This window comes from Cavia porcellus, unplaced genomic scaffold (assembly GCF_034190915.1).
Source record: "Cavia porcellus strain 051 isolate PalLab524CR breed Dunkin Hartley unplaced genomic scaffold, mCavPor4.1 scaffold_29, whole genome shotgun sequence".
NCBI classification, from domain to species: domain Eukaryota; kingdom Metazoa; phylum Chordata; class Mammalia; order Rodentia; family Caviidae; genus Cavia; species Cavia porcellus.
This window is the reverse complement of record NW_026947512.1, coordinates 44,861,493-44,885,160: the sequence shown is the minus strand read 5'-3', so window position 1 is coordinate 44,885,160 and position 23,668 is coordinate 44,861,493. Positions and strand designations below refer to the sequence as shown.

At 51.0% G+C, this 23,668-nt stretch overlaps 1 protein-coding gene across 1 annotated transcript; it reads right to left on the bottom strand.

Annotated features, from left to right (window-relative positions):
• Positions 1–6,499: 6,499 nt before the first annotated feature.
• On the bottom strand, positions 6,500–22,300 carry Eif4ebp1 (eukaryotic translation initiation factor 4E binding protein 1). Its single transcript, XM_003462882.5, has 3 exons — positions 22,103–22,300; positions 9,530–9,709; positions 6,500–6,911 (listed from the first exon to the last, which is right to left on the bottom strand). The coding sequence occupies exons 1-3, from the start codon at positions 22,245–22,247 to the stop codon at positions 6,880–6,882; spliced, it is 357 nt and encodes a 118-aa protein (XP_003462930.1). The 5' UTR covers positions 22,248–22,300; the 3' UTR covers positions 6,500–6,879.
• Positions 22,301–23,668: the final 1,368 nt, after the last annotated feature.

The following is a 23,668-nucleotide window of genomic DNA, read 5'->3' as shown; positions in this document are numbered from 1 at the left end:
CATGCTGATTTTAAAACTTACTTTGCAGTTCAGACTGGCCTCAAACATGCCATTCTCTTGCCTCAGCCTACTAAGTAGCCAGGATTACATACACAGGGGCCTCTGTGCTCAGCCCATTTTCATCATTTTTATGTCATGGGAATTTCTTATACTTTTTTTTTTGGTACTGGGTATTGAACTCACCTAGAGCTTGCCAGGCAGGCATTTGTGCCACTGAGCTAAATCCCCAGCAGTCATGGGAATTTAATATTCCTGTCATTTTGAAATGTAGCATAGATTGTTTTAACTGGTAGTTACAATTTTGTGCTCTAGAAAACTAGAACTAATTTTTTCTCTTTGTTTTAGTACCTAGTGCTGTGGGAGGACTTCTGACCATCTTTTATTGCCCATTGTGACTTTGCCCCTGCTCCCAGCCCCTGCCACGATATGCCTAAGTAAAATCCTAAAACTGAGCCCCAGACCCTCTAACGTTGGTGGTCTCCGGTGTTTGCTATAGTAATGTGAGGCTATCGTGATGGGGCTGAGGGTAAACGAAGCTACTGGATCTGAGAAGCTCATACATCTGGGAGTTAGCAAGGACCTGAAAGAGGGGAAACTGAAGAATGGGGTTGTTTTATTGAGTCAGATAGTGGGAAAAGACAGTGTGCCTGACAAAAGGAAGGGCCTGACTGTTCTGTAAATGTTTGTGTAATCACTACTTGGGGACTTTTGCTTTCATGACTCAGTCACACAAAAGCCAGACCTCTGTTGGGTCCCAATGCCCCTGCTCGCTGGAGTGCCGTGTTTGCCAGGTACGGGGGTTGGAATCAGCAGCCCTCCCTCGGGATGGCCACGCTCACTCTAAGGAACAAGAAGAAAGCTTAGACCTGAAAGCTCTAGGAGGGAGAGGCAGCATCTGAGGGGCTTTTGGGGTAGCAACCAGGACATCTATCAACAGAGGGACCACCCACTTGTGATTGAATGGCATTTCCAATTGTGAACTGACCACAGCAGAACCTGGTGGTGCCATCATGGTCCTCTGAGGTGTATAGTCTCCTGTACCCACGGTGAGCTGGGGGGTACTTCACACACACACAACCCAAGGTGCTTCCCCAGTGTCTACTTCCAGAAAGTGGGACAGTGCCCTGCCTTGCAAAAGGCAGATGTGGTGTGGGTGCCATTTATGAAGGAAAAGTGACAGTTGTTACTTTTTCCCCAAGTCAGATGAGTGCCATGAGTGACCTTGAGCTTTGGTTCATCAGGCTTCAAGAACATTTGGTTTCCCTGGACTTCTGATAGTACACGGAGGGCTGGGGTGTTGTTCGGTAGAAGAGTACTTGCCTGGCATCTATTTCATGTGGGAGGCTCTGGGTTCGACCTCTGGCACAAGACTAAAAAGTATGTTTCCAAGTAGGCATGATGATGCACATACACCTGTAATCCCAGCACTTCAGAGGCAGGATCGCTGAGTCCAGGGCAGCCTGAGCTATACAGTGAGACCCTGTCTCAAAAAGCAAGACTGAAAACAAAAGGTGCATTTCAAAATCACTGAAATTTCCAGTGGTCTCACCGCAAAAAAATGATGAGTAGTTGAGGCAGTTGGAATGTTCAGTCACTCCACACTGGAGATGTAGATCACATGTTGCACCCCACAAATGTGTACAGTTTGTGGATTTACAAAAATCCTTAAAACATTTTTAAAAATTTGTGTCCAAAGTGCTGGGATATAGCAGCACAAGCACCTGCCTGGCAGACAGGTCATGAGTTCAATCCTCGGTAACGCCTCCATAAAAATCTGTGTCAGTGCTGCTGTGTAGTGTCAGATGCTAGATGTTCCTTGCTGAAGCTCAGGAGGAAACAGGTATGGGTGGACTTCCTGGGTGGTTCTTACTTGTTTTCTGACACTATACTTGATCTTAGCCAAAAGGCCAAGAAACAGTATTTGTTATTTTCTGAGGCACGGTGCTGCAATGAAGCCAGGCTGGCCTCAACCTTCCAGCAATTCTGCCTCAGCCTCCCCAGTGCTGGGACTACAGGAATATGCCACCATGCCCAGCTGTATTTGTAGTTTTTAAAGGGCTCAGAAGATGAAAGTGTTCCAAGAGTTAGGGAGTTGCTTGAGTGGCTACATCTATATTTGTGAATCCAACCCAAGTCTGAGCCCATTCTAGAGAGCATAAATAAGTGAGGATTCTTCCTTTAGTTTTGAGTACTTGTGGCATCTTTTCTTCCCAGTGGAATCCAAATGAAACAACCCTTTCCAGAAGTACTATGCCTCCTTTCATTCAAGTCACCTCCAGCAGGGGGCAGAGTGAAGTCAAGTATTAAGAAACAGCCATGTATGGTGGAACATGTTTGTAACCCCAGATTTGGGAGGCTGAGACAGGAGGATCACCGTGAGTTCAAGGCCAGCCAGGGCTACATAGTGAGTTCAAGGCCAGCCCGAACTGCATAGCGAGGCTCTGTCTCAGAAAGACAAAACACAAAACAAATTCTTAGTTCCACTCCAGAACCTATGGGACAGGTTAGGGCACTGCAGTTTCCTCTGCTACAAAATGCCTTTCTTTGCTGTAGCCCATGAGACCTGCTCGGTCCCACTATTCTGTAGCAACCTCACTTGGGAGTATGTGAGTTCCAACAAAACCTCATCTCGGGATGGCACCTTCCTCCTGCTCACCTGTGGGAAGGCCTCCTTATCCTCCTGAAGGGGAGCAAGGGCTTGGCTCTTATGCTCCCGGACACCAAGAGGCCTGCTGTCTTCGCTGTGAGGTGGGCTTTCCACGCAGGACCAGTGGTTTCTGCACGGATGGGATGTGTTTTCTGTCTGGGAGTGGGGAGCCTGGCAATGCTAAAGCCTGTGCGTTATTCCCAGGGGAAGCAGGTCTGTGACTTTGACAATAAAAACCAGTGCAGAAGAACAAGATATAAAGGCATTAGTTCCTGAAGACTGTGGCACCCACCACAAGCCTGGCTCCCTGAAGCAGGGGTTTGTCCACTGCCCTGAACCCAGGAGCAGATCAGTGTACAACACACATTAGGGAACTCAGGCGTGCGCATCACTTCTCATTCCCAGAAGGGCAGAGAGCATTGCTGGCGACTGAACCCAGGGCCTTCATGCAGCGCTACATCTCCAGGCCTTTTCAATGTTCCCACACAGGGTCTTACTAAACTGTTAAATTGCCCAGGCTGGGCTTAAATTTGGCAAATCTTCTGTCTCAGCCTCCCGATTCTGGGATCACAGGGGTGTGCCACTGTGCGCGGCTCTTTCCTCCATTTCTTCTCATTGCGTTGGCCCCGAAGCACGGAGCACCCAGCGGATGCCTGAAAGCCTGCCTGGCTCTAGATCTCTCTTCCTGTGGTTTGCCTGAGAATCAGCCACAGCTGCCTGCTAGTGACTGTAGCTGTCTGCATGGCCCAGAGCTCTGGAATTAGGAACTGGAACAGTCACTAGCCATGAGCAAGTGTAAAACAGTAAAAATACCTCTTAAATTTGGGGAACCATGACTAGATTGTAATGAGCTCTGCTACAAGGCACAGTTCCAACAGTGGAATTCCAGGCCACCTAACGTTACCATCTGCCCCCCAAGCTGCTGAAATCAAGCACATCCTGCCCCACATTTGATGGGGTCCACACACACCTTTCTCCCTACTGTATTTCTGCTCCAGCCTGTACTGGTTGTCCTTGCTCTGCTGGCCTGTCCTGTGGGCTCCAATTTACATCCAATCAAAGCTTCTTTTGGTTATTTCACTTTTTCTCAGGCTTCCGTTTCCCAGTTCCCTTGTAATTCTTCAGCACCATGCTAGTGTGAATAAAATGGTTTCTACTCAGCTGTGAAAGATCACTTGCTGAATCCACTGATGGATCCCACCCTTCCCCAAGCACTGTTTTTAAGCAGCACTGGCGTGGGGCTTCTCCACTGGGCCCAGTCTGGCTACCTGGAGGTTGGTGAGTCACAAAGTTCTGCTCCTTGGCTCCACGGTTCACTGAAGTCTCTAAGGTTGGTGACCTCCATGCCAGTCACAAAGAATAATTCTTAAACCAGTGCTCCCTTCCTGACCTCCCTCAAGGTCGGACCAGGAGCTTCAGCTCCCCCCAGCCAACCCGCTTGAGCCAGGACTGCGCCAGTTAGGATGCAGGTGGGCCTCCAACCTCAAATTTTTCCAGTCCCATCAGGTGTCATCTCCAGGAAGGCTCCTCAGACATCTTCTATACCTTACAGTATAGGTATATACTATACACTACCTCTGAGCAGTCACATGGGGATGGCTTGTGCAGGCCCAGTGACACTTTACTGCTCACGGTGCCATTAATTAGGTTGTAGGCTCTAGCGAGGACACATACTGTAGCTTAGTTTGAGTGACAGAGGAAAGGGCAAACTAGGATTTTTTTTTCCCGTTGGTTCTTTTCAATAGGCTGGCCTTGAGCTCACTTTGTAGCCCAGGCTGGTCTCAAACTTTTAACAATCCTCCTGCCTCAGCCTCCTGAGTGCTGGGATTACAGGAATGTGCTACTATACCAGCCAAGATCTCCTAAAATGTGCATCTCTAAAGCACCCAGGCCTAGCACACAGTGTGCTAAGCTGGGCCACAGTGGTCCCACCAGATTTCACATGCTCCAGGACAAAGCTGAGTTGTACATCTTTGTCACTCTACAGCACCCAGCCAGAGCAGATGCTCAAGGAAAACCTGGATCTTCCAGAGAATGCTTTTGCTTGACAGGGAAAATGCATGCTTCTGGACAATTTTATTTATTTATTTATTTATTTTTGTCTTTTTCCTTTTTATGGATACCAGGGATTGAACTCACGACTGCCTGCTTGCAAAGCAGGAGCTTATGCCGCTGAGCTAAATCCCCAGCCCCATCTGGACAATTTTATTGTGGTCCCCCAAATACCAAAGAAGCCCATTTTTAAAAAATCCTTGAATTTGGGCCTGGGATTTAGCTCAGTGGCATAAATGCCTGTCTGGCAAGCACGAGGTTATGAGTTCGATCCCAGGTACCAAAAAAACCCCCAAACAAACAAAACTTAAATTGATCTACAGTGTAGTAAAGTGAACTGGTGAGATTGCTGTGTCTGTGGGATGTCAGAAATCAGAATTCCTTTGCTGAAAAGCTAAAGAAAGGCTGTCTTGCTAGCTGGAGGATCTTGTCATTGTTCCATAACTCCACCCCCACCTTCACATGGCCAGGAAGAGGCTGGGCCTTCTACCAGATGCGACTCCAGCGGGCGCCCTAGTGAGCAAAGGGGGCTCCACACAACTGAGAGGCCAGGCAAAGGACTGTCACCCAAGCCCTGTGGCTCCCATGAGTAGGCTGGCAAGTGCTGTGACCGAGGGGCCGTCTACCCCCTAGCCTTGGAGAAACACCTGCTGTTTCTCAGCCAAGACTTGGGCCTGCCACTTACTCCCAACTCACAAAACCACCTGTTCTACCTGAAGTGGATAGCTGCTTTCAGCTAGGATCTCACTGGGCAGTCCAGCCTGGTCCCAAACTCAGTTCTCTGCCTCAGTTTCTGGGTTAGCTGGAGTTCCAGTGTGTACTGCCTCGCCCAGCTTAACGTGGGTTCCTTGACACACCTGGTTCTGAGACCCCTACAGCTAATGCTAGACACCCCTCTCCCCATTGTTCTCAGCATCCCCCACCCCAAAGGCTCCCTGCTGGGCCTGACACCACTTCCACAGCCTGCTCCCGGCTGCCTGGTTCCACATGGTTTTGTTTTTGCCAGGGACTGAACCCAGGTCTGTGCATTGCTAGGCAATGCTCCTCTGCTGAACTACACACCCACATCCCCAGCTCTGTACCATCTTTCATGTTTTTTTTTTTTTTTTTTTTTTTTTGCAGTACTGGTGATTGAATCCGGGGCCTTTATACTGAGCTGTATCTCCAGCCCTTCTTGTAATTTTTTTTTTGGTGGTGAGGGGTCAAACTCACAACCTTGAGTTTGCTAAGCAGGCACTTAGGCTGATGAGCTAAACCCCCTGCCCATTTCTTATAATTTCTGTGACAGACTCCAAATTGTTCAGTTACCCTGGCTGGGCTTGAACTGATGATTAGCCTGCCTCAGCCCCAGAGTGCTGGGATTATAGGCCTGTGTCACCATGCTACCCTTATTTCCTTTTATTAAGGGACATTCCTTCATTTCAATCAAACACATAGAGCTCAACTCAAACACATAGAGCTCAACTCGCACAAAGGGATCCCTTGACAAAGATCAGGAGCCCGGGCTCAGGAGACCATACCAGCAGGGGCGTGGCCCTGCCCTCTTTCCTGGGTAGGACAGGGTTGAGGGGAAGGGGACCTGTATGGGCGTCAGGGAGAAAGCCCACAAGAAGCTGGTGAACAGCAAGAGACGCAGGCTGGGCCTCAGTCCCGTGGGCACTGAGGCTGCCTCGTCTGCCTGCCTCAGCAAACTTGAAGGGCGGCACAGAGCGACCCTGAAGAGTAGGCAGTGGCCAGCACAGTGATCACCCAGCCCAGTGATATGCCCAAGTTAAGAAGAGCTCAGACAGAGCCCACAGCTTGGCCCTAGGGTGAGGCTGGCTTTTATTTCCTGTCTTGGGGAAGAGGAACGCTTTCCCAGACTCCCCAACTGAAGGAAGCAGGGAGTGACCCCAGAGGCCAGGGCTGGAGCAGCCGGGCACTGCTCAGAGAGCGTCTACATCTGCTGGTGGTCCTTGGCTGCAGGCACAGGTGAGGCCCTGGGTAGCGGCTCCACAGTAAAGAGGCACGAAGGGGGTCTGTGCTGTAATTGCAGGTGCAGGCAGGTGCCCTGAGTGGGGGACGTGGCCAGCCCCGTGGCCCACACCTGCCCGGGAGGCTGGATCATTCCAAAGGCAGGCTGGTGCGGTCCTCTCCCAAGAAGGCCTTGTAGCTCGGAAGCTGGTCGGATGGCTGGTCCCTTAAATGTCCATCTCAAACTGTGACTCTTCACCTAGGGAGCAGACAGATAGACTGAGCAATGGGCACATGGGAATGCTAAGGCCCCACTTATGTGCCAGGGGAGGCTAGGAGTGCCTGGCTGCCACAGGCCCAGCCTTCCAAGCCTAGCTCTGGCTCCTTCTCAACCCCAAGCCAAACAGCAGAGACTAGGTTTCCTCCTCAGCAAGAGGAGCAGTCTTGAATCTTCTGTAATTTTTATTTTAAATAAGGGTGATAGCTGGGTATGGTGGTGCTTTCCTGTAATCCCAGTAATGGAGAGGATGAGGCAGGAGGATCACTGTGCCAGTCTGACTTACATACATAGCAAGATCCTATCTTAAAACTGAACTGAACCGAACTGAACCAAACCAAATTGGATGAGCAGCTACTTGTGGTCTTACATGAAAGCGACTACAGTTGGGGATATGGCTCAGTGGCATAGCGAGTTTGATTCTTGGTGCCTCCCTCCCCCCCCAAAAAAGTGACTGCATCAAAAAATATCCTTTCAATATAAACCTTCTAGTCAGACATGGTGGTACAAGCCTGTAATCCTAGCATTCTGGTAGGCTGAGGCAGGAAATCACCAAGTTCAAGCCCAGGTTGGGTAACATTTATCTCAAAAAAAGGTGTGGGGGTTAGGAGCCTGCGGATGTAACCTTGAAGGTCCTGGCCTCAATCCCAGTACTGTAATAAATAAAACTGCTCAACGTTTGTGCTAGTGTTTGGTTTGGAAAACAGTAACCTCCTAGGCACATGTCCAGTTGGCAGAATCACCTGACCCTGCTGTAAAGAAAGCAAGTATCTGGATAATTCAGCAACCCCCTAACATTACCATGTAATTCATGCAGCTGGGAGTTATGGTACACACCTGTAGTCTCAGCACTCTGGAGGCTGAGGCTCAGGACTGCAGCAAGTTTGAGACCAGCCTGGGCTACAAAGAAGTGAGCTCAAGGCCAGTTTGAACTGCACAGTGAAACCCTGTCTCAAAAAGACCAAAAAAATAAAATAAAAAAAAAAATGCTGTCAAACTGCCTCACTAGTCTCCTGAGCAGAACAGTCCCAGATATGGGAAGTATACTCAGCAACAGCAGTCATGTTCACACGAATCTGCATCTGAGGGCTCTTGTCCTCTGGTGTCCAGTAAACAATTAAATTAAGTCTTGCCTCGGTCCTAGCTCAGCAACCATGTGCACCTGCTGGGCCATGGTGTGGCGTCCACTGCCATGCATGTCAGGCTGCCAGACTGGGCCTGCATCTGCCATGGGCCGGGGCAGACAGCACCCTGCACACGGGCAGGACGGAGTGATACCCTTGGGTAATGGTGACTCAGCAGCTGCAGGGCTGACCAGATCCATCCTCAGTGTCCTCTTGCTTTGATTTCAGGTAAAAAGTGGAAGTGGCAGAGGCTCACGTGGCTCGACCTGCAATGCCTATGATCCAGGAGGGTCCTCAACCCTAGCCCAGCCTCGGCATTTGATTGACTTAGTGAAACACTGTCTCAAAAAACACACAGAGCTGGGGAAGTAGCTCAGTGTGAAAGCCCCCGAGTCCTTCTCTGATAGGAGAAGGACTTTTTCCTACAAACAAGGAAAGCAAAGTGAAGATGGCAGAACTGTCACTACCCACCAGCTCTATTCTTGGGCTATCAACCGTGACCACACTGCCTGACCTGCCTGTCACCTGTGCTGGGCGTGTGCCCAAATCCACCCTGCTCTTGCTGCTCACCTCCTGCCTTGCCATGTCCTCTAGACTGAGACAAATCCACCCCTGCCCCTCTGGGGTGTGGTGGTTCTGAAGGCACTGTATCCTGTCCTGCAGGTCCTGCAGAGGTGGTTGCCAGCCCAAGGCCCAGTGACTTCCTGTTGGGGCCTGGGCACTGCCTTCTGGGCACAGTGGCAGAGCTTCTGGCCCCAGGCTCTCTGGAACCTCAGGGCTCTGGCCAGCTAGGCCTGGCGGCACAAAGAGTACGTTCACATGCACCGTGGCCAGGGTGGCTGCTGGTGACTGGAGAGTGGGGACAGACGCCAGGAAGGGCCTCGATACCAAGGGTCAAAGCTGCAGAGACAACAGGCCGCACTGTTTCTGCCTGCCCCCCCTGCTGAAGCAGCACACCCTGCCAGGAGTCCTCCGGATGTACTTCCTATCTTGTAGTCAGGTAACACCCTAGAGGGCAAGCACGCCATGTCTCTGATGAAGCATCTCCTGTACCACAACATCATGGGAATGTTCCAAGCACTGTGTGTGTGCAGCAATAATGTAGGGGCAGTTAGCCAGAGCCACTAACACTTCGACGCTCTCTGTCTCTACCAATCCATCTATACGATCTCACTGTGCAGCCCTTGCTGAGCCTGAATTCCCTATGTGGCCCAGTCTGGCCTAAACTGTCCATCTTCCTGCCTCAGCCTCTTGAATGCTGCCGTTAAACTCTGCTTGCTACTGACATTTTTGATCAACTCTCCACTAACTTATGTTACCTCATAGCATGAAATTGCCATCTCTGTGGTCCATGGGCCCCTCCCAGAAGGAAAGCTGGTACCACTTAGGGTTCCACCTTCTGGCCTATGAGGACGAGAGTCACTGGGACCCCCTCCTCCCCAGAATCCTGGGGAACAGGGCAGTCCCTCTACTCACCACTTGCCGGCTTGTCTTCTGGACTGCTGCGCAGGTGGCTGTGGCTGACTTCCACGGAGGGCTCATCACTGGGAGGGCTGGTGACCCCGGGGATGGTGGGTAGGTCCCTTGGGGGTGTTTTGGCCACAGGGGAGTTGCGACACTCCATTAGGAATTTTCGGTCGTAGATGATCCTGGTCCCTGGGAGGTCACAGGGAAGCTGGTGAAGCCCCTGCTGGTAGGTGTCCCACCGCTTGAAAGAGTGGCTCCAGCAGAAGTCCAAGTTCTTTATCAAATCCCACCCTCTGCTCAGAGTTCTGCCTCTACAGATCCACACCAAGCTCACCTGGCAGAGCTCAGATCCAGTCCAGGACAACCATACCCCACGGGAGAAAGTGACTCCCACTCAGTATTCCATGCTGTCCGGACAGTGCTTCAGGGCACACATCTTTTTATCAACATGCAGGAGGCACTAAACTGTATCCTCAGTCCTTTTGATTCCTTTTTTTTTTTTCCATCTCATTAGTGAGTTAGCTTTTGATTCCTTTACACAGGATCTTGCTAGGTTGCCCAGACTAGTTTCAAACTTGTAGTCTTCCTGCTCCAGCCTCCTGAGGAGCTGGAATTACAGATATGCACTGTACTACACCTATACAAACAGGTATTTTGGGAAGAGGGATATTGGAGATTGACCCTAGAGCCTTTGCTCTCAGATACAACTCAAAGATCCCCAGCCTTTTATTTTGAGGCAGGGTCTCACCAAGTTGCTGAGTTGCCGGGATTGGGTTTAAACTTTATTCTTCCTGCGTCAGCCTTCAGAATGGTTGGATTGCAGGCACGTGTCCCCAAGCTTGGCCAGAATAGGCATCTTTAACCCCATTTTACAGATCAGTGAGCCGGCCAGGCATGGTAGCCAGCACTTGAGAGACTGAGGAGAAGGACCACCGTAAGTCCAAGCCTGTTTTAAAGAAACAAACAAAAGCTGAGCATGGTGGCCCACACCTGTAATCCCTTCCAGCACTCAGGAGACTGAGGCAGGAGAACTGCCTGAGTTCAATGTCAGCCTACACTATATAGTAAGACCCTGTCTCAAAAACAACAACAAAAATTAAAACAATGCCAGACATGACGACTTACACCTGCCATCCCAGCATTGGGCGGCTGAGGCAGGAGGACTGCTGCAATTTTGAGACCAGCCCAGGCTACAAAGTGAGCTCCATCCTAGCCTGAACTGCACAGCAAGCCTCTGTCTCAAAAAGACCAAAAACAAAAACCCAAAATAAATAAACAAACAAATGAGAGCATCTGGGGAGGAGTCAGCAGCCAGCCGTTGGTGCTTATCTGTGGGGTGGGAGGACAGGTGAGGGTGATGAAGGCTGCCTGTTTCTCTTTTTTACATTTTTAATGATCACTGCTGTAGTCACTTTCTTATCGCTGGGACACAAAATGCGCGACCCCACCAGTTAAGGAAGGAAGGGTTTATTTGGCTCAGTGTGGGGTCTCAGTGCAGTCGGCTGGTTCTGAGGGGGGGTGCCCTGGCAGAGGAGAAAGCTCACAGCACCAGGACAGAAGGCCTACCAGGCCATGCCACATCGACCCACCTCTTTCTACCAGGCTTTGCCGCCCAGTGTCACACCCAGGTGTAAACCCAGTACTGATCCAGCAATGAGTGTCACACACCCACGACTCAGTCACCTCCCAAAAGACCCCCCACCCCACAAACCATGAGGCTTTGGTGGACACGTAGGTACCGACCATGACAGTCACGCAGTGATTCTGTAATAGCGCTGTCTTTGGAGACTGACTTTTCGGTTGGAGGCTGATCATCTGTGTAAGAGTTCCATTAATGCTAATATGCTGTTTCCTTTCAGAGTAAAGAAAGAGATGTATTCTTGGTAAAGGAGCACCCCGATCCAGGGAGCAAAGACCCCGAAGATTACCCAAATTTGGGCTTTTGGATCAGGTACACTAATGTCCTTCACATTTTCTTCTTCACTTCAAGGTGTTAGGGATATTAGATTTTTGTTTGCATCTGTATATTTGGCGCCATGACATAGTGGATTCCGAATAAGCATTTGTTGATGTGTGTGCAAAGAATATGTTGAACTAGAAAGCTAGTGTGAGTTCTGACTCTTTCCCAGAGTATTAAGAATTTCCACAAATGATTTTGTTGGCAACCAGGGATTTAGCTCAGTGGCTTAAACACCTACCTGGCAAGCGCAAGGTTGTGAGTTTGATTCCCAGTAGCAAAAAAAAAAAAAAAAAAAGATTTTGTTTTAATATTAGTTGCCTCACTGGTATAAAAATACGTGCTTAAGAATTATTTCTAATCTTTCTGCATCTCAAATTTTGCTCTTAAAATCTTTGAAACTTTGAGATTTTGGTTCCAAGAACAGAACAGTTTAAGAAACAGAATAATGTCTGTCCTTGTTCTGTGGCAGGGATCATACTTGGCAAGTGAGAAGGTCAGCTGTAGCCAGGCACAGTGGAACAGAACTGTGGGCGGCTGAGGCAGAACGATCTCAAGATGCAACCAGCTTCAGCAACCTAGTGATTTAGTGAGACTATATCTCAGTGTTCAATTTAGAATTAAGAAAAGGACTGGGGATGTAGCTCAGTGCAGAGGCCCTGGGTTCTGGGCCCAGTTCCACGGAAAAGGTGAGGTGGTCAGATCCTCCAGCTGTGCCTCCTCTAAGTGTTGGATTTGATTCCCACCCCCGCTTTGGAGACGGTCTTACTATGTGGTTCTGGCCACTGGCCTCAAGGTCCAATGCCTAAGTGATTCTCTGCCACAGGCTCCCAAGTAGCTGGGACTGCATGCTGACATGTCATCGCTGCAACTTTGAGATTTCCCACAGCAGTTTAGAGTCAGATCAGCCAAAGGGTAGGTGGAGGATGCCTGGCACTGGAGGGGACCCAGAGCAGATGGGGATCATGTCATCCTACCCCAAGCCTCAAACCTTCTGTGTCACTGGGCTCTGGCGCCTCTTTGGGTTTCTGTCCTGAACTGCCTGTGAAGAACAGCTGGGCCTATCATTTTTTATTGTTTGTTTTGAGACAAGGTCTTACTGTGTATTCTGTAGTCCAGGCTAACTTTAAGCTTCCGGGTAGCTGTGCTGTCTCAGCCACAGGTGCTGGGATTACAGGCGTGCGCCCCCATACCCAGACTGACCCTGCTACAGCATTTCTAACCCAGTCTCCAAACCCAGCTGCTAGTGCTGTCAGCTCCCGGGAGGCCAGCACTTCTGCCTGCTGTGCCACAGTGGTGTGGATCAGGACCAAAGCTGAGAGGAGCTACGCCATCCATGCTGCTGGGGGAGGACGTGTGACCCATCACACGCCGAGAACCAATTTCAGAGCTGGGGTAAGTTAGACAGCAGATAAGAAAACTTTGGAGATGCAGGAGAATTACAAATTCAGGTCTAGCCTGGACAACTTAGCAAGACCGTGCCTAAAAAGGGGGTGGGGGGAGGACTGGGTTAAATGGCCAGTATCAAAAAGGGAAAAGAAAAAAGAGAAAAGAAAAAGGGCAAATGAAGTGACGCACACCTGCACACCTGTGACCCCAGCGTTGAGGCAGGAGGATCACCATAAATTCAAGGCCAGCGTAGGATATACAGTGCGTTCAAGGTGAGCCTGACCTACATTGTGAGACCCTGTTTCAAAAAAACCCAAACCCAAAACAAAAACAGACTTAGGAGAGGAATGCTGAGCCTACTTTTATCCTTCCTTCAAAAATCCAAAAGCTACTGTGAACTTGAATTTGGGTGGCTGTGTTGTGTGGGACTTCTAGCTCAGAGGGACATCTAATAGAGGAGAGCATTTTTTCTCAGGATGTGCTTTTCGTTGATGACAGTTTGCCTATAGCAATACATACCCTCCCTAGGGCAGTGGGAGCCAACCTACAGGCAGCAGCAGCACTGTCTGTAACACAGAAAGCACCTAAAAGGCTTGCCATCATGCCTGAGGGTCCGGTTCTCTCACTTGTGAAACAAGAGACGTGTACTAGAATCTTCCCTCTATTTTTAAAGCACCAGCCATACCATGTCTATTTTTAGGATTGTGTTGGCAGGTGCTTAATGTAAAATCTGGGCTCAACCCAGGGTCATCACATATCAGTCCCCCAACTCCAAGTCATGGTTTCACTCTCCACTACAAGAGGAAGAATGAAATCCATGCAGAGTATGGTGGCGCACACCTGGAATCCTAGCACTTGAGAGGCTGAGACTTGGTCTCAAACCAACCAACCAACCACCCAAGTTTTAAAAATGCTAGGAAGTACCATAGCTCGTGTGAAAGCCCTGGAATGGACAGAAGGGGAGCAGAGGACAGAGGTGCATACCTTCAAGGAGTGTTATGAAGATTTAATAACAAATACCAAGAGTCTTCTGAAGGCTGAGTAGGATACTTACTAGCATGCACAAGGCCCTGGCTTTGATCCCCAGCACCACAAAATGGATTCTTTGCTCTTTGAATAAAGTATGAGCCAGCACATTGGTGCATAGTTGTAATCCTAGCCCTTGGAACGCTGAGGCACGCAGATGGCAAGTTTTGTGACAGCACCTTACCAATTTAAGGAGATCCTGTAAAAGGCACTGAATTCAATTTCTAACACCACAGAGGGAAACAAAACCTCCTGCCCAGGCTGGGTTTACAGTTGGTGACCTTCCTGCCTCGGGCTTCAGAGCGGCCAGGATGCCAGGCATGTGCCGCTGTGCCCCACCACCTGAAGTTCAGGGGGGAGTGTGGGACAGGATGTTCCGCCTTGAGCTTCCCACCAGCTGCTGCTGGCCAGGCATCCTAGGAACAACAGGGACCTAGGCTTGGCAGGCATGCAGGGACATCAACATTCCTAGAACTGCTGTTCACGTTCCAGGGCAAGAGAGAGACAGCACTTCACGGCAGAAGGAGGGAGGGAGGCTGGGAGCTAAGCCCTCCCCCGGGATCCCACTGCCAGAAAGCAGAGAGAACAGCTTTCTCGAAGGCCACAGCCAGGCCACAGGGAGGAAGCAGGCAGACCCGAGATTCTGGAGGGCCAGAATTTCACACCTGAGACTGCATGGGGTGCACCCTCATGCAAAGGGTCCCTATCGGCTTCCCCTGACCCCTGACAGAATGGGCCAGCTGGACGAAGCTCTGTGGGTCTGTTAGCTCCGCACCCACAGGGCCTGGGTTTAATCACGGGGCGAAGGCCTGGACTGCATGGCCCTCTTGCCTCTCTCAGCCTCTGAGAGCTCCACGCAGAGCACAGTGAACGGTCCTTCGGTTCACTCACAGGAAGTCCCCTTTCCTATGGCTCCAGCTGACAATGCATGGGTCCCTCAGAATGGGGAGTGGCTCTTCAATGGGCTGAACTGTGTCTCCCTCAAGTTGCCTTGAAACACGACCCTTGAACTTTGGAGTAAAATCAGGTCTTTTGTTGGACTGGTCTAAAACGAGGCCATTAGGGTGGCCTTATTGGTGTCCTCAGAGAAAGAAGAGATTTGGACGGAGGCCCCAGAGGGAAGACCACATGAAGACACAAAAGGTGGCTACCTGCAAGGCAAGGGCCTCAGAAAAAACCAGCCCACTCGGAGCTCAGACTTCCACCAAAACAGAAGGAAAGAAAAGCTGTAGTTGAGCGAGGTGGCACATGTCACAGTATCCAGGAGGCCAAGGCAGGAGGACTGCAAGCTTAACTCCGGTCTGGGCAACTTGTTGACTTAGTGAAATCCTCAAAATTAGAAAAAAATCAGGGCATGGTGGCACACACCTGTAATCCCTGCACTCAGGAGACTGAGCAAGAAGATCCCCACAAGGTCAGGGCCAGTTTGGGATACACAGTGAGTTCATGGCTTGAACATAGTAAGACCCTGTCTCAAAAAGACAAAACAGACAGACTCAGGAGGCCTGGTGGTTCACCTGCGTGAAGTGAAGCTCTGAACCGATCACAGCCTCTAGGATCCTTGCGACAACCTGCTTCTGGACTGCCGATCCTGCTGAGTGCCTAGGTGTTTGGCTGGGATGTTGGTGGTGGTGGTGGGGTGACAGGGCAGACAGGGGTTTCCATAGCCTGGACGGCTGGAAGGGGAGATGGACTGAGCAAGGATTAGCTGGGAAACATGGAATGAGTGGACAATGTTACCTGTGGCCTGGCATCGTGGCCATCTGTGTGATCTGCTCTGTGGACTGGATATGGACCTCATGAATGAGGCCTGGCATGCAGGACTCAAGGGTTCAGGAGGGCTGTCTACGTTCCGAGTCACAGCTTGTCCTCTTGTCAGCTGCTGTACCTGGCTGGCCCAGGATGGGCAGCAGCCACAGGACCCTTCTTAGAGGTGTGACCCTGTGGACAGCTGCCTGCAGGGGAAAGACTGTCACTCTCCTTCTCCTCCTCTGGGAATATGGCTGTACAGGGGCTTGTTCTGCCTCAGAGAAGACTTCCTCTGTGATGATATCAAGACTTCGTGGCTCAGGTGGCCCTAGACACTGTCTTTGCAAATCCTTGGGTAGATGAGCTATCATCATCCCCAGGGAACAGAGCAGGCTCCAGGCTTCCCAATGTCCCAGGAATGCCCCAGGCCTATAGGAAAGGATGTACTGGACTTTCCAAGCCCCGGGCAGTCCACCTGTAGACTCTATATGGCCACATGAGTCAGCTCAAGCAAGGCCAATAAAGAATGCCGAAGAAGCTGGGCATGGTGGCGCATTCCTGTAACGCCAGCATTTAGGAGGTTGAGGCAGGAGGACAGTTGAAATAAGCCCAAGGCCAGCCTGAACTGCATAGTGAGACCCTGTCTCAAAAAGACCAAAAAAAAAAAAAAGCCCAAGGAGGGCAGAGTGTGGTGGTGGCACATGCCTGCAATCTCAGTATGCAGGAGGCTGAGGCAGGAGGATTGCTTTAAGTTTGAAGTCAGCTTGGGCTACATAGCAGATTGTGTGTCAAAAAACAAAAAATGCCCAACATAGGAGTAACAAACTATTGTTTAAATGACTGAGTTTTGAGATGGCTTATTATATAGCAAAAGCTAACCTGGTCTAACCACTGTCAGAAAGAGAGGAAGCCCAGGGCAGCCAAAAGGGACTCCAGGCTCTCTCAATGAGTCGCTAGGTCGTGAAATGTGTTGCTGCCCTACCATGCAACACCCAGGGCTGGGCAGAGGTCACCTACTCTTGCTGAGGCCAGTAAGGTACATGGGCCCCCGAGTCCACGAACCCAGCAAAGTCCCTTCTGCTCCTTGCTCAGAATGGGGGAAGGAACACAAGCAACTGAAACAGCTGGGGCCAGTTACAAATGGATGGGGTGGAACCCCACAGCCTGCTGAGACAACTGCCACGGCCCACGCAATGCAGACATCAATAAGCCAAACCCAGGGGACCAGGCCTGGTGGAAAAGAAATGAGGTTATCCTGTGGGACACGGGGCCACTTTCATTCCGTTCCAGCATCCTTCCCAGCTCTTCATCTCCTCTGTGTGTGCACGTGTGTTGCTGGGGTCAGAACCAGGGCTTTGCTTGACTTGGGTGAGTGCTCCACCACCACTGAGCTATGTCTCAACCCTCCACCTACTTTTTTCTTTTTCTTTATTCTTCATACTGAGAATCAGACCCAGCCAGGGAGGCCCCACTGCTGAACTACATCCACAATCCCTTTATTTTTTGAGACTGGGTCTCAATAAATTGCCTAGGTGGGACCAGAGTTTGTGATCCTCCTGCCTCAGCCAGAGTGTGAGGATGACAGGCCTGTGCCACCACCTCCAGCTTAAGTCTTCATCTTCTGAGGGAACCAGGACCAGTAAGGCCATTTTGTTGTGTTTTTTCGAACTTATGACCTGCTGCCAGGCGCTTATGGTGCCGAGCTAAATCCCCAGCCTCAGTAAGGCCATTATGAAAGACTTTCATATAAACAAACACACGAAGAATGGTAACAAGAAATGACAGCAGCCTGGGGTTCAGAAGGTGAGGCAGCAGATTTTTCATCTGTTTGAATACTCAAGAATTCACACCTTTAAATGACTTGACAGCTAAGAACTTTTGTCTTCAGCAACAACCCTTTTTTCACTCCTTCCTGAACTCACCTTCTAGAACATCAGAAAAAGGTCCACAGGAGAAAATGCTTCGCTATTTTCTATCAATAGATGGGACACAGAACCACTTTTTTGTTTGTTTCAGATAGGGTCCAGCTCAGTAGCTCAGGGTGGCCTTGAACTCACTATGTATTCTGGGCTTATTGAAACCCCAATATTATAATCCCAATTGTAATTCCTTATAATATTGTAATCCAAGTGTTATACAATATTTGTGACCCAAATATTGTAATCCTTTTTCCAGTTCATCTTGTAATCCAGAAAGTTATATTTGTAATCTCATAGAAACATTATTGGAATCCTAGCGAGTTCCTTCCAATCTACCACCTCCAATGTAACCCACAGCGAGAGTAAAGGCACCAAGACATACTCAAAATTATGGGCATCCAAGGGTCCTAAGCCTGATCCAAGTGAGGATACATGCACCAAGGCCCTCTTCCAGATTTACTATCTTGTGAAGAAGGGGGTGGCTTGAGGATGAATAACAGGGAGGATGGCAGTAATCACATGAGTAACTTGAGCTGGCCAGTCAGGTAGGGAGAAAAGCAGCTTTGCAATATGCAGGAAGAATGATATGCAGAAGGATCAGTCTGCATAATTCAATGAGGGTAGCATTTAAATGGTTTTAGGAGGCTGTTGCGTTAGTTTATGATGTGTAAAACTGTGTGCCCTGGGGGGTCACAGCCTCTTACTTTGAGGCTGTACCCAGCTGACATTACTGGAGCTGAGCGACTCTGCACTCAACCCTTTACAGAGAGTGCTACAGGAGGAAACAGAAAAGTGCCAGATTAGATTCAAGGATTGCATATTAGTACCTTAGCTAGTCTTATTTGTATTGCTTAAAGCCAATTCAAGGGAGAAGGAAATAGCATCAGTATATGGAAATAAGACTTGACTTAACTAATGTTGCAACCATTGTTCTACATCCAAGGAGAGATGCCTCGCCTGGCTTCTACACAGACTGATCTCCAGCTCACAGTGATCCTCCTGCCTCAACCTCCCAAGCGCTGAGATCAGAGGCTGATCATGCCTGCACACGGACACAGTAATGCCTGCCTTTTTTTTTTTTTTTTTTTTTTTACCAAATTTGATAACGAGAGACCTTTTTGCTATTACAGGGAAAAAAAGAACAAACCTGTAAAAGTCATTAAAACCTACATAATGTACACTTATGATTAGTCTACAATTTCTCAGCCCTAGACCACACAACCAGGGAAGAGTTCTCACTTAAATATAAAAGGGTGCTGGGTGTGGTGGCTCAGGCGTCATCTCAGCACTAGGGAGGCTGAGGCAGTGAGACTGTCAGTTTAAGACTAGCTCAGCAATTTAACAAGTTCAAGGCCAGCCTGGACTGCTGCTTCGGAAAGAACTCACGCAAGGTGGGTGCTGCACCACTGCCAAGCTACATGTCCAGTGTCACCTTCCTAAGTGGCAAGCCCAACCCAGAAGTTGTACTGCCTCTAGTGTCTAGATGGGGCATCTGCCTGTAACCCCATAACTCTGGGAACCTGGGGCAGGAGGTTCACAAGTTTAAGCCCACCCTGGGCATGCTGATTTAGTGAGACCCTGTCTCAAACTACAAGATAAAGTAGTCTGGAGACACAGTTGGCTGGGAAGGTCTGGGTTTGATCCTCAGCCATCATATGAACAAAATGAGGAGGCCTGGCATCACCACTACAGTCTTTGGGGCATCCATACCCGGAAAAACCCCATCTTCTCGGCAGTCTTCTGGGCAGTGAGGGACATGTCAGTACGCATGCTCCAAACACGAAGAGGAAGGTTGGGTCAGGATGAGTCGGGAACCTGCATCTCCACTGCCTTCTCTTCCTAGCTCTCCAGCCTGTCCTCAACACTAACTTCTATGACACATGATCAAAGCCTCAGGGCCCGGTGCACCTCCCCCTCCCTGCTTACAGAAAGACTGGGCAGCTACAGGGTGTGCTTCCAGGGCACAGAGGCTGCTCACCTAACCAAACAGGGTGCCATTAACACCTGCAGCGCTGGGTGCTCACCTCTGATAACCCTGAACCCCAGGAACAGGATTGGGGATGTGCAGAGTGGATGGGGGAGGGGAAGAAAGGTTCTGACCCATTCAAAGGTTTTGCCAGAGAGTTTTAAGACCCCACACCTACCCTGGACTCAAATACACACATTCCCTTCAGGCCAGGTGAGATGGTGCAAGCCTGTAATCGAAGCACTTGGGAGGCTGCGACAGGAAAACAGCTGTGTGTGTGAGGCCAGCCTGAACTGCAGTGAGACCCTGCCTCAATACAAATTCCTTTAAGCAAATTTCTCTTCCCGTCTCTGCTCAGTGGTTCAGCCTGCAAGGGGTTACTGACCATGCGAAGTTAAGTGGATGTGGAGGGAATGAGGAGGGCTTGGACTTCCCCAGCCAGAGTGACTTATTCCAAAAGCTCTTTCAGAGAAGCTGATGGTCCCTGGAAGCAAGCCAGGTAGCCAATCTGTCAAAACTGTCTCTCCAGACCCTGACTTTATGGACACTAAACCCAACCTCAAGGATATGTTTACTTAAATACAATCATCACATTTTTTTTTTTTTTTTTGTAGTACTGGGGATTGAACCCAGGGCCTCTGCACTGAGCTACATCCTCAGCCCTTTTTTGGGGAGTGGGGAGCAGAAATCAAACTCAGGACCTCACACTTGCCAAGCAATTGCTGTGCCACAGAGCTATATCCCTGGCCTCAGCCCTTTTTTATTCTGAGATGGAATCTTGCTGTTAAATTGTCCAGGCAGGGCTCAAAGTTGCTATCCTCCTGCCTCAGCCTCCCACAGCTGGTATCACAGGTATGCACCACCATTCTCTGCACAGTCATTACTTTTCACCAGATGCCAGGACCTGGAAAGGCAAGGAGTGTCCTATGGTGCTCTATAAATTCATGGTGGTTAGAAATACAGGAATTAGCCAGGCATGGTGGCTTACACCTAGAATCACAGAGCTTGATTCAAGACCAGCTTGGACTACATAGAGAGTTCTAGGCCAGCCTAAACTATAAAGTGAGATCCTGTCTTAAAAGAAGAGAAGAGAAGAGAAGAGAAGAGAAGAGAAGAGCAGAGAAGAGATGAGACCTTGGGCACATCGCAGCACCGCAGACCTACACAATCCAAGTCTAACTTACACTCAAATCGGGCCCCAGGCAACTCCCATGCTAACTGTAAAAGGCTCAGGGCTGGAGCGGCAAGGGTGTCAGGTCAGCTTGCCTGCCTGGCAGAGGTGGGGTACACGGACTCCAAAGAAGAATTCTCCACCTTGCGGAACTAAGGAGGGCCAGGCTCACCGACTTGGACACGAGCAAGCTGGGTGGCCCAGGCTATGGATAGTGTCCGGTGCTCTCTCCAAGGACATTCAACAAAGGCTGGAACCCAGCTCCTAGCGCTGCCGCAGAAGCCCCATCTTCTTCTTCCCCACCAAAGACCTCCAAAGGGAAGGTTTCTCGTGGGCTGCCAAATCCCCCACCCTCCAGCCAAATCGAGAGCTGCCCACACAGGTAGCCTGGTTATGATACACTTGCTCTCGTTCGCGCCCCCCCCCCCCCCAACAACAAAGGGAGCAGCCAGAGGGCTATCCCAGCTTTCAGGGGCTTCCTCCCCGCCCAGCCTGAACAGCAGCTTCACAGCTTCACTTGAAAAACACCTAATTGTCAGAAAAAGACAAAGGGAACAACACGGGCTGGGAAGGCCGTGCAAGAAGAAAAGCAATAGAATTAAGAGTGGCAAGTCAGATTCCTGGCAACTTTTCCTTGGGTCATTTCTAGTAAAAGTACCGGGTCTAGGAAAGCGATGTGACAACGCAGACGGCTACGTGCTCAAGCTTTGGGGCCTCAGAGCCCTGTGTCGTGGAGTACGAGGCACTCGTGCTGAAGCGCTGGGCCGCCCATGCGGCCGTCCCTGCCGGTCTGGCCGTCGCCGCCGGAGGCCGGGCCGCGGGCTGGGGCGGCGCGAGGTCGGAGCGCAGCGGCGCGCCACGAGGATTTCATCATACACACGGGCGCCGCGCCCCCACCGCGCCAGCTCGGCTTCCTTTTCCTCGGCCACGCCAGAGCGGCCACACGGCGCTGCTGCCCTGGCCAGACGGACGCATTTCTCCGCAGGGGACTCCACGCGCGTAAAGGCTGCACGCGTCACAGCTACTGGGGAACGTGGCCGGAGCAGAAACTTGGTCCCCAGGCTCTGTCCCACGCGAAACCAGGGGTCCCTCTGAGAGGAGGAAGGACCCTGGCAGGGGGCATCATTTGAGACGGAGACTGCCCGCGGCAGGCAAACTCCAGGCCTGGCCTTCCCCAGAGAACGGGCCGCCGACCCTGGCTCGCGCGCGGGTTTGTGCGCGCGAGGCCACGCCGCTGTATCTAACCATGGAAGGTGCAGCCCAGGCTCGAGACCGCGTGGCCCCGCAGGCGGCAGACGCCCGGGCGGCCACCCGCGCCCCTCGCAGCCTCCGCACACCTCCTGGCCGCTGCTGCCAGCTGCGACGCACGGATCGCCCAGACCCCTGACCCCGGACCCCCGCCTACCTCCCGGGGTGGTGCTGAAGAGCGTGCCGCCGGGGGTCGTGCTGTAGTCCCCGGGCGGCAGCTGCACGCCGTCGCCGAGGACCACCCTGCGCGTGGCGGGGATGGCCCGGCTCGGGGTTTGACTGCAGCTGCTGCCCCCAGACATGTTTAGCTGCTCACCACCCGAGCCTCCCGCCGGCCCCACCCCTTCCGCCCCGCGCCCCGGGACGTGCTGGACGCGCCGCCCCGCCCACACGAGCCCCCCCAGACACGCCCCGCCCCTTCGGGTCCAGCCCCGCCCCCGCGCGCGTGGCCCCGCCCCTCCGCGCACGTGGGCCCCGCCTCCGGCTCCCTGTGCCTGCTGTCCCCGAGCGCTGGGGCGGCGGGCGAGGCTGCGGGGCTTTGTTGCTGCGGCTCGGAGAGGTGAGCCCCTCTTTGGCAGGAGTCCCAGCCGAGGGGACCCTCGAGCCTCCCCCGTACTGTGCCTTAGGGCCCCTGTCGTGTGTCCTCTCTTTTCGCGACGTGACCAGCGGCTGGGAAACGACCGGGAGTGCTGCTCCGGGCCTCGGAGGCGCAAGGGATGGCGGTGGCCCCTGAAGCGGGCACGCCCGAGTGTGGCCGGCCTCGGCAGGTCCCCCGGTGGAAGGAACGTGCGGACAGCATACCTGATGGTTTGGAAACGTGTACACCGGGTGTCCGCGTCTTTCCGTGGGAGAGGAGAAAATAATCAGAAAGGGAAGTTGCCGTCAGATTGTTAAAAGGATCTTTCAAAAGTAGGAGACAGATTTTCTTTTCCTTTTTGGCGGACTCAGGGCTTAGCCCGTACTCGGCAGAGAGTTTCACATTGAGCAATCGCCCCAAACCATGGAATATTTTTTTTGGCGGCAGTGGTGGTGCGAAGGGGTTGGGGGACTGAAGATGGAACCCAAGACTTTTACCCAGAGTTACTTGTCCGCCTCCCTCCCCCTTTTTTTAAATTGAAGTTTAAGCCAAGCTGGAACTTGCAGTCCTGCCTCAGCCTCCTAGAGTATTAGGTACATTGAATGTTGGGCTGGAAATAATCTCCGTAGTGGAGTGCTTGTTTGGCATACACCAGGCCCAAGGTCCAATCCCCAGCACTGTGAAATCTGTATTTCTGTCGGACAGCGCTGCTCTGTGAATGGAGTATGTAAAACCAGTCCAAAAGCTCTCAGATCCTTTCTCCTGCTAGTGGGGCGCACCCAGCTGAGGTCCAGGAAAATGGAACAGTACATCATTGGTTATTCACCCAATTTTATTAAAAAATAAAAACAGGGGGGCTGGGGATTTAGCTCAGCGGCATAAAGCCTGCCTTGCAAGCAGGCAGTCGTGAGTTCAATCCCCAGTACCGATAAAAAAAGAAAAAGACAAAAATAAATAAATAAATAAATAAATAAATAAAAACAGGGCCATGGGTTTAGCTCAGTAGCATAAGTGCCTGCCTGGCAAGTGCAAGATCATGAGTTCCATCCCCAGTTCAAAACAAAAAACAAAAAAACCAAAAAAAACAGCAGAAACTGAAGTCCAGACAGGAGTAAGGTTTGAGTAAGAATGCATAATTTAAATAGC

Bases quoted from the DNA above. Each gene is read 5' to 3' on its own strand.
- Eif4ebp1 (XM_003462882.5), bottom strand. From the start codon at position 22,247: ATGTCTGGGGGCAGCAGCTGCAGTCAAACCCCGAGCCGGGCCATCCCC. The intron at 9,710-22,102 runs GTAGGCGGGGGT...GTGACCTCCCAG, and splicing joins CTTCAGCACCACCCCGGGAG to GGACCAGGATCATCTACGAC. The intron at 6,912-9,529 runs GTGAGTAGAGGG...TCTGCTCCCTAG, and splicing joins AGAAGACAAGCCGGCAAGTG to GTGAAGAGTCACAGTTTGAG.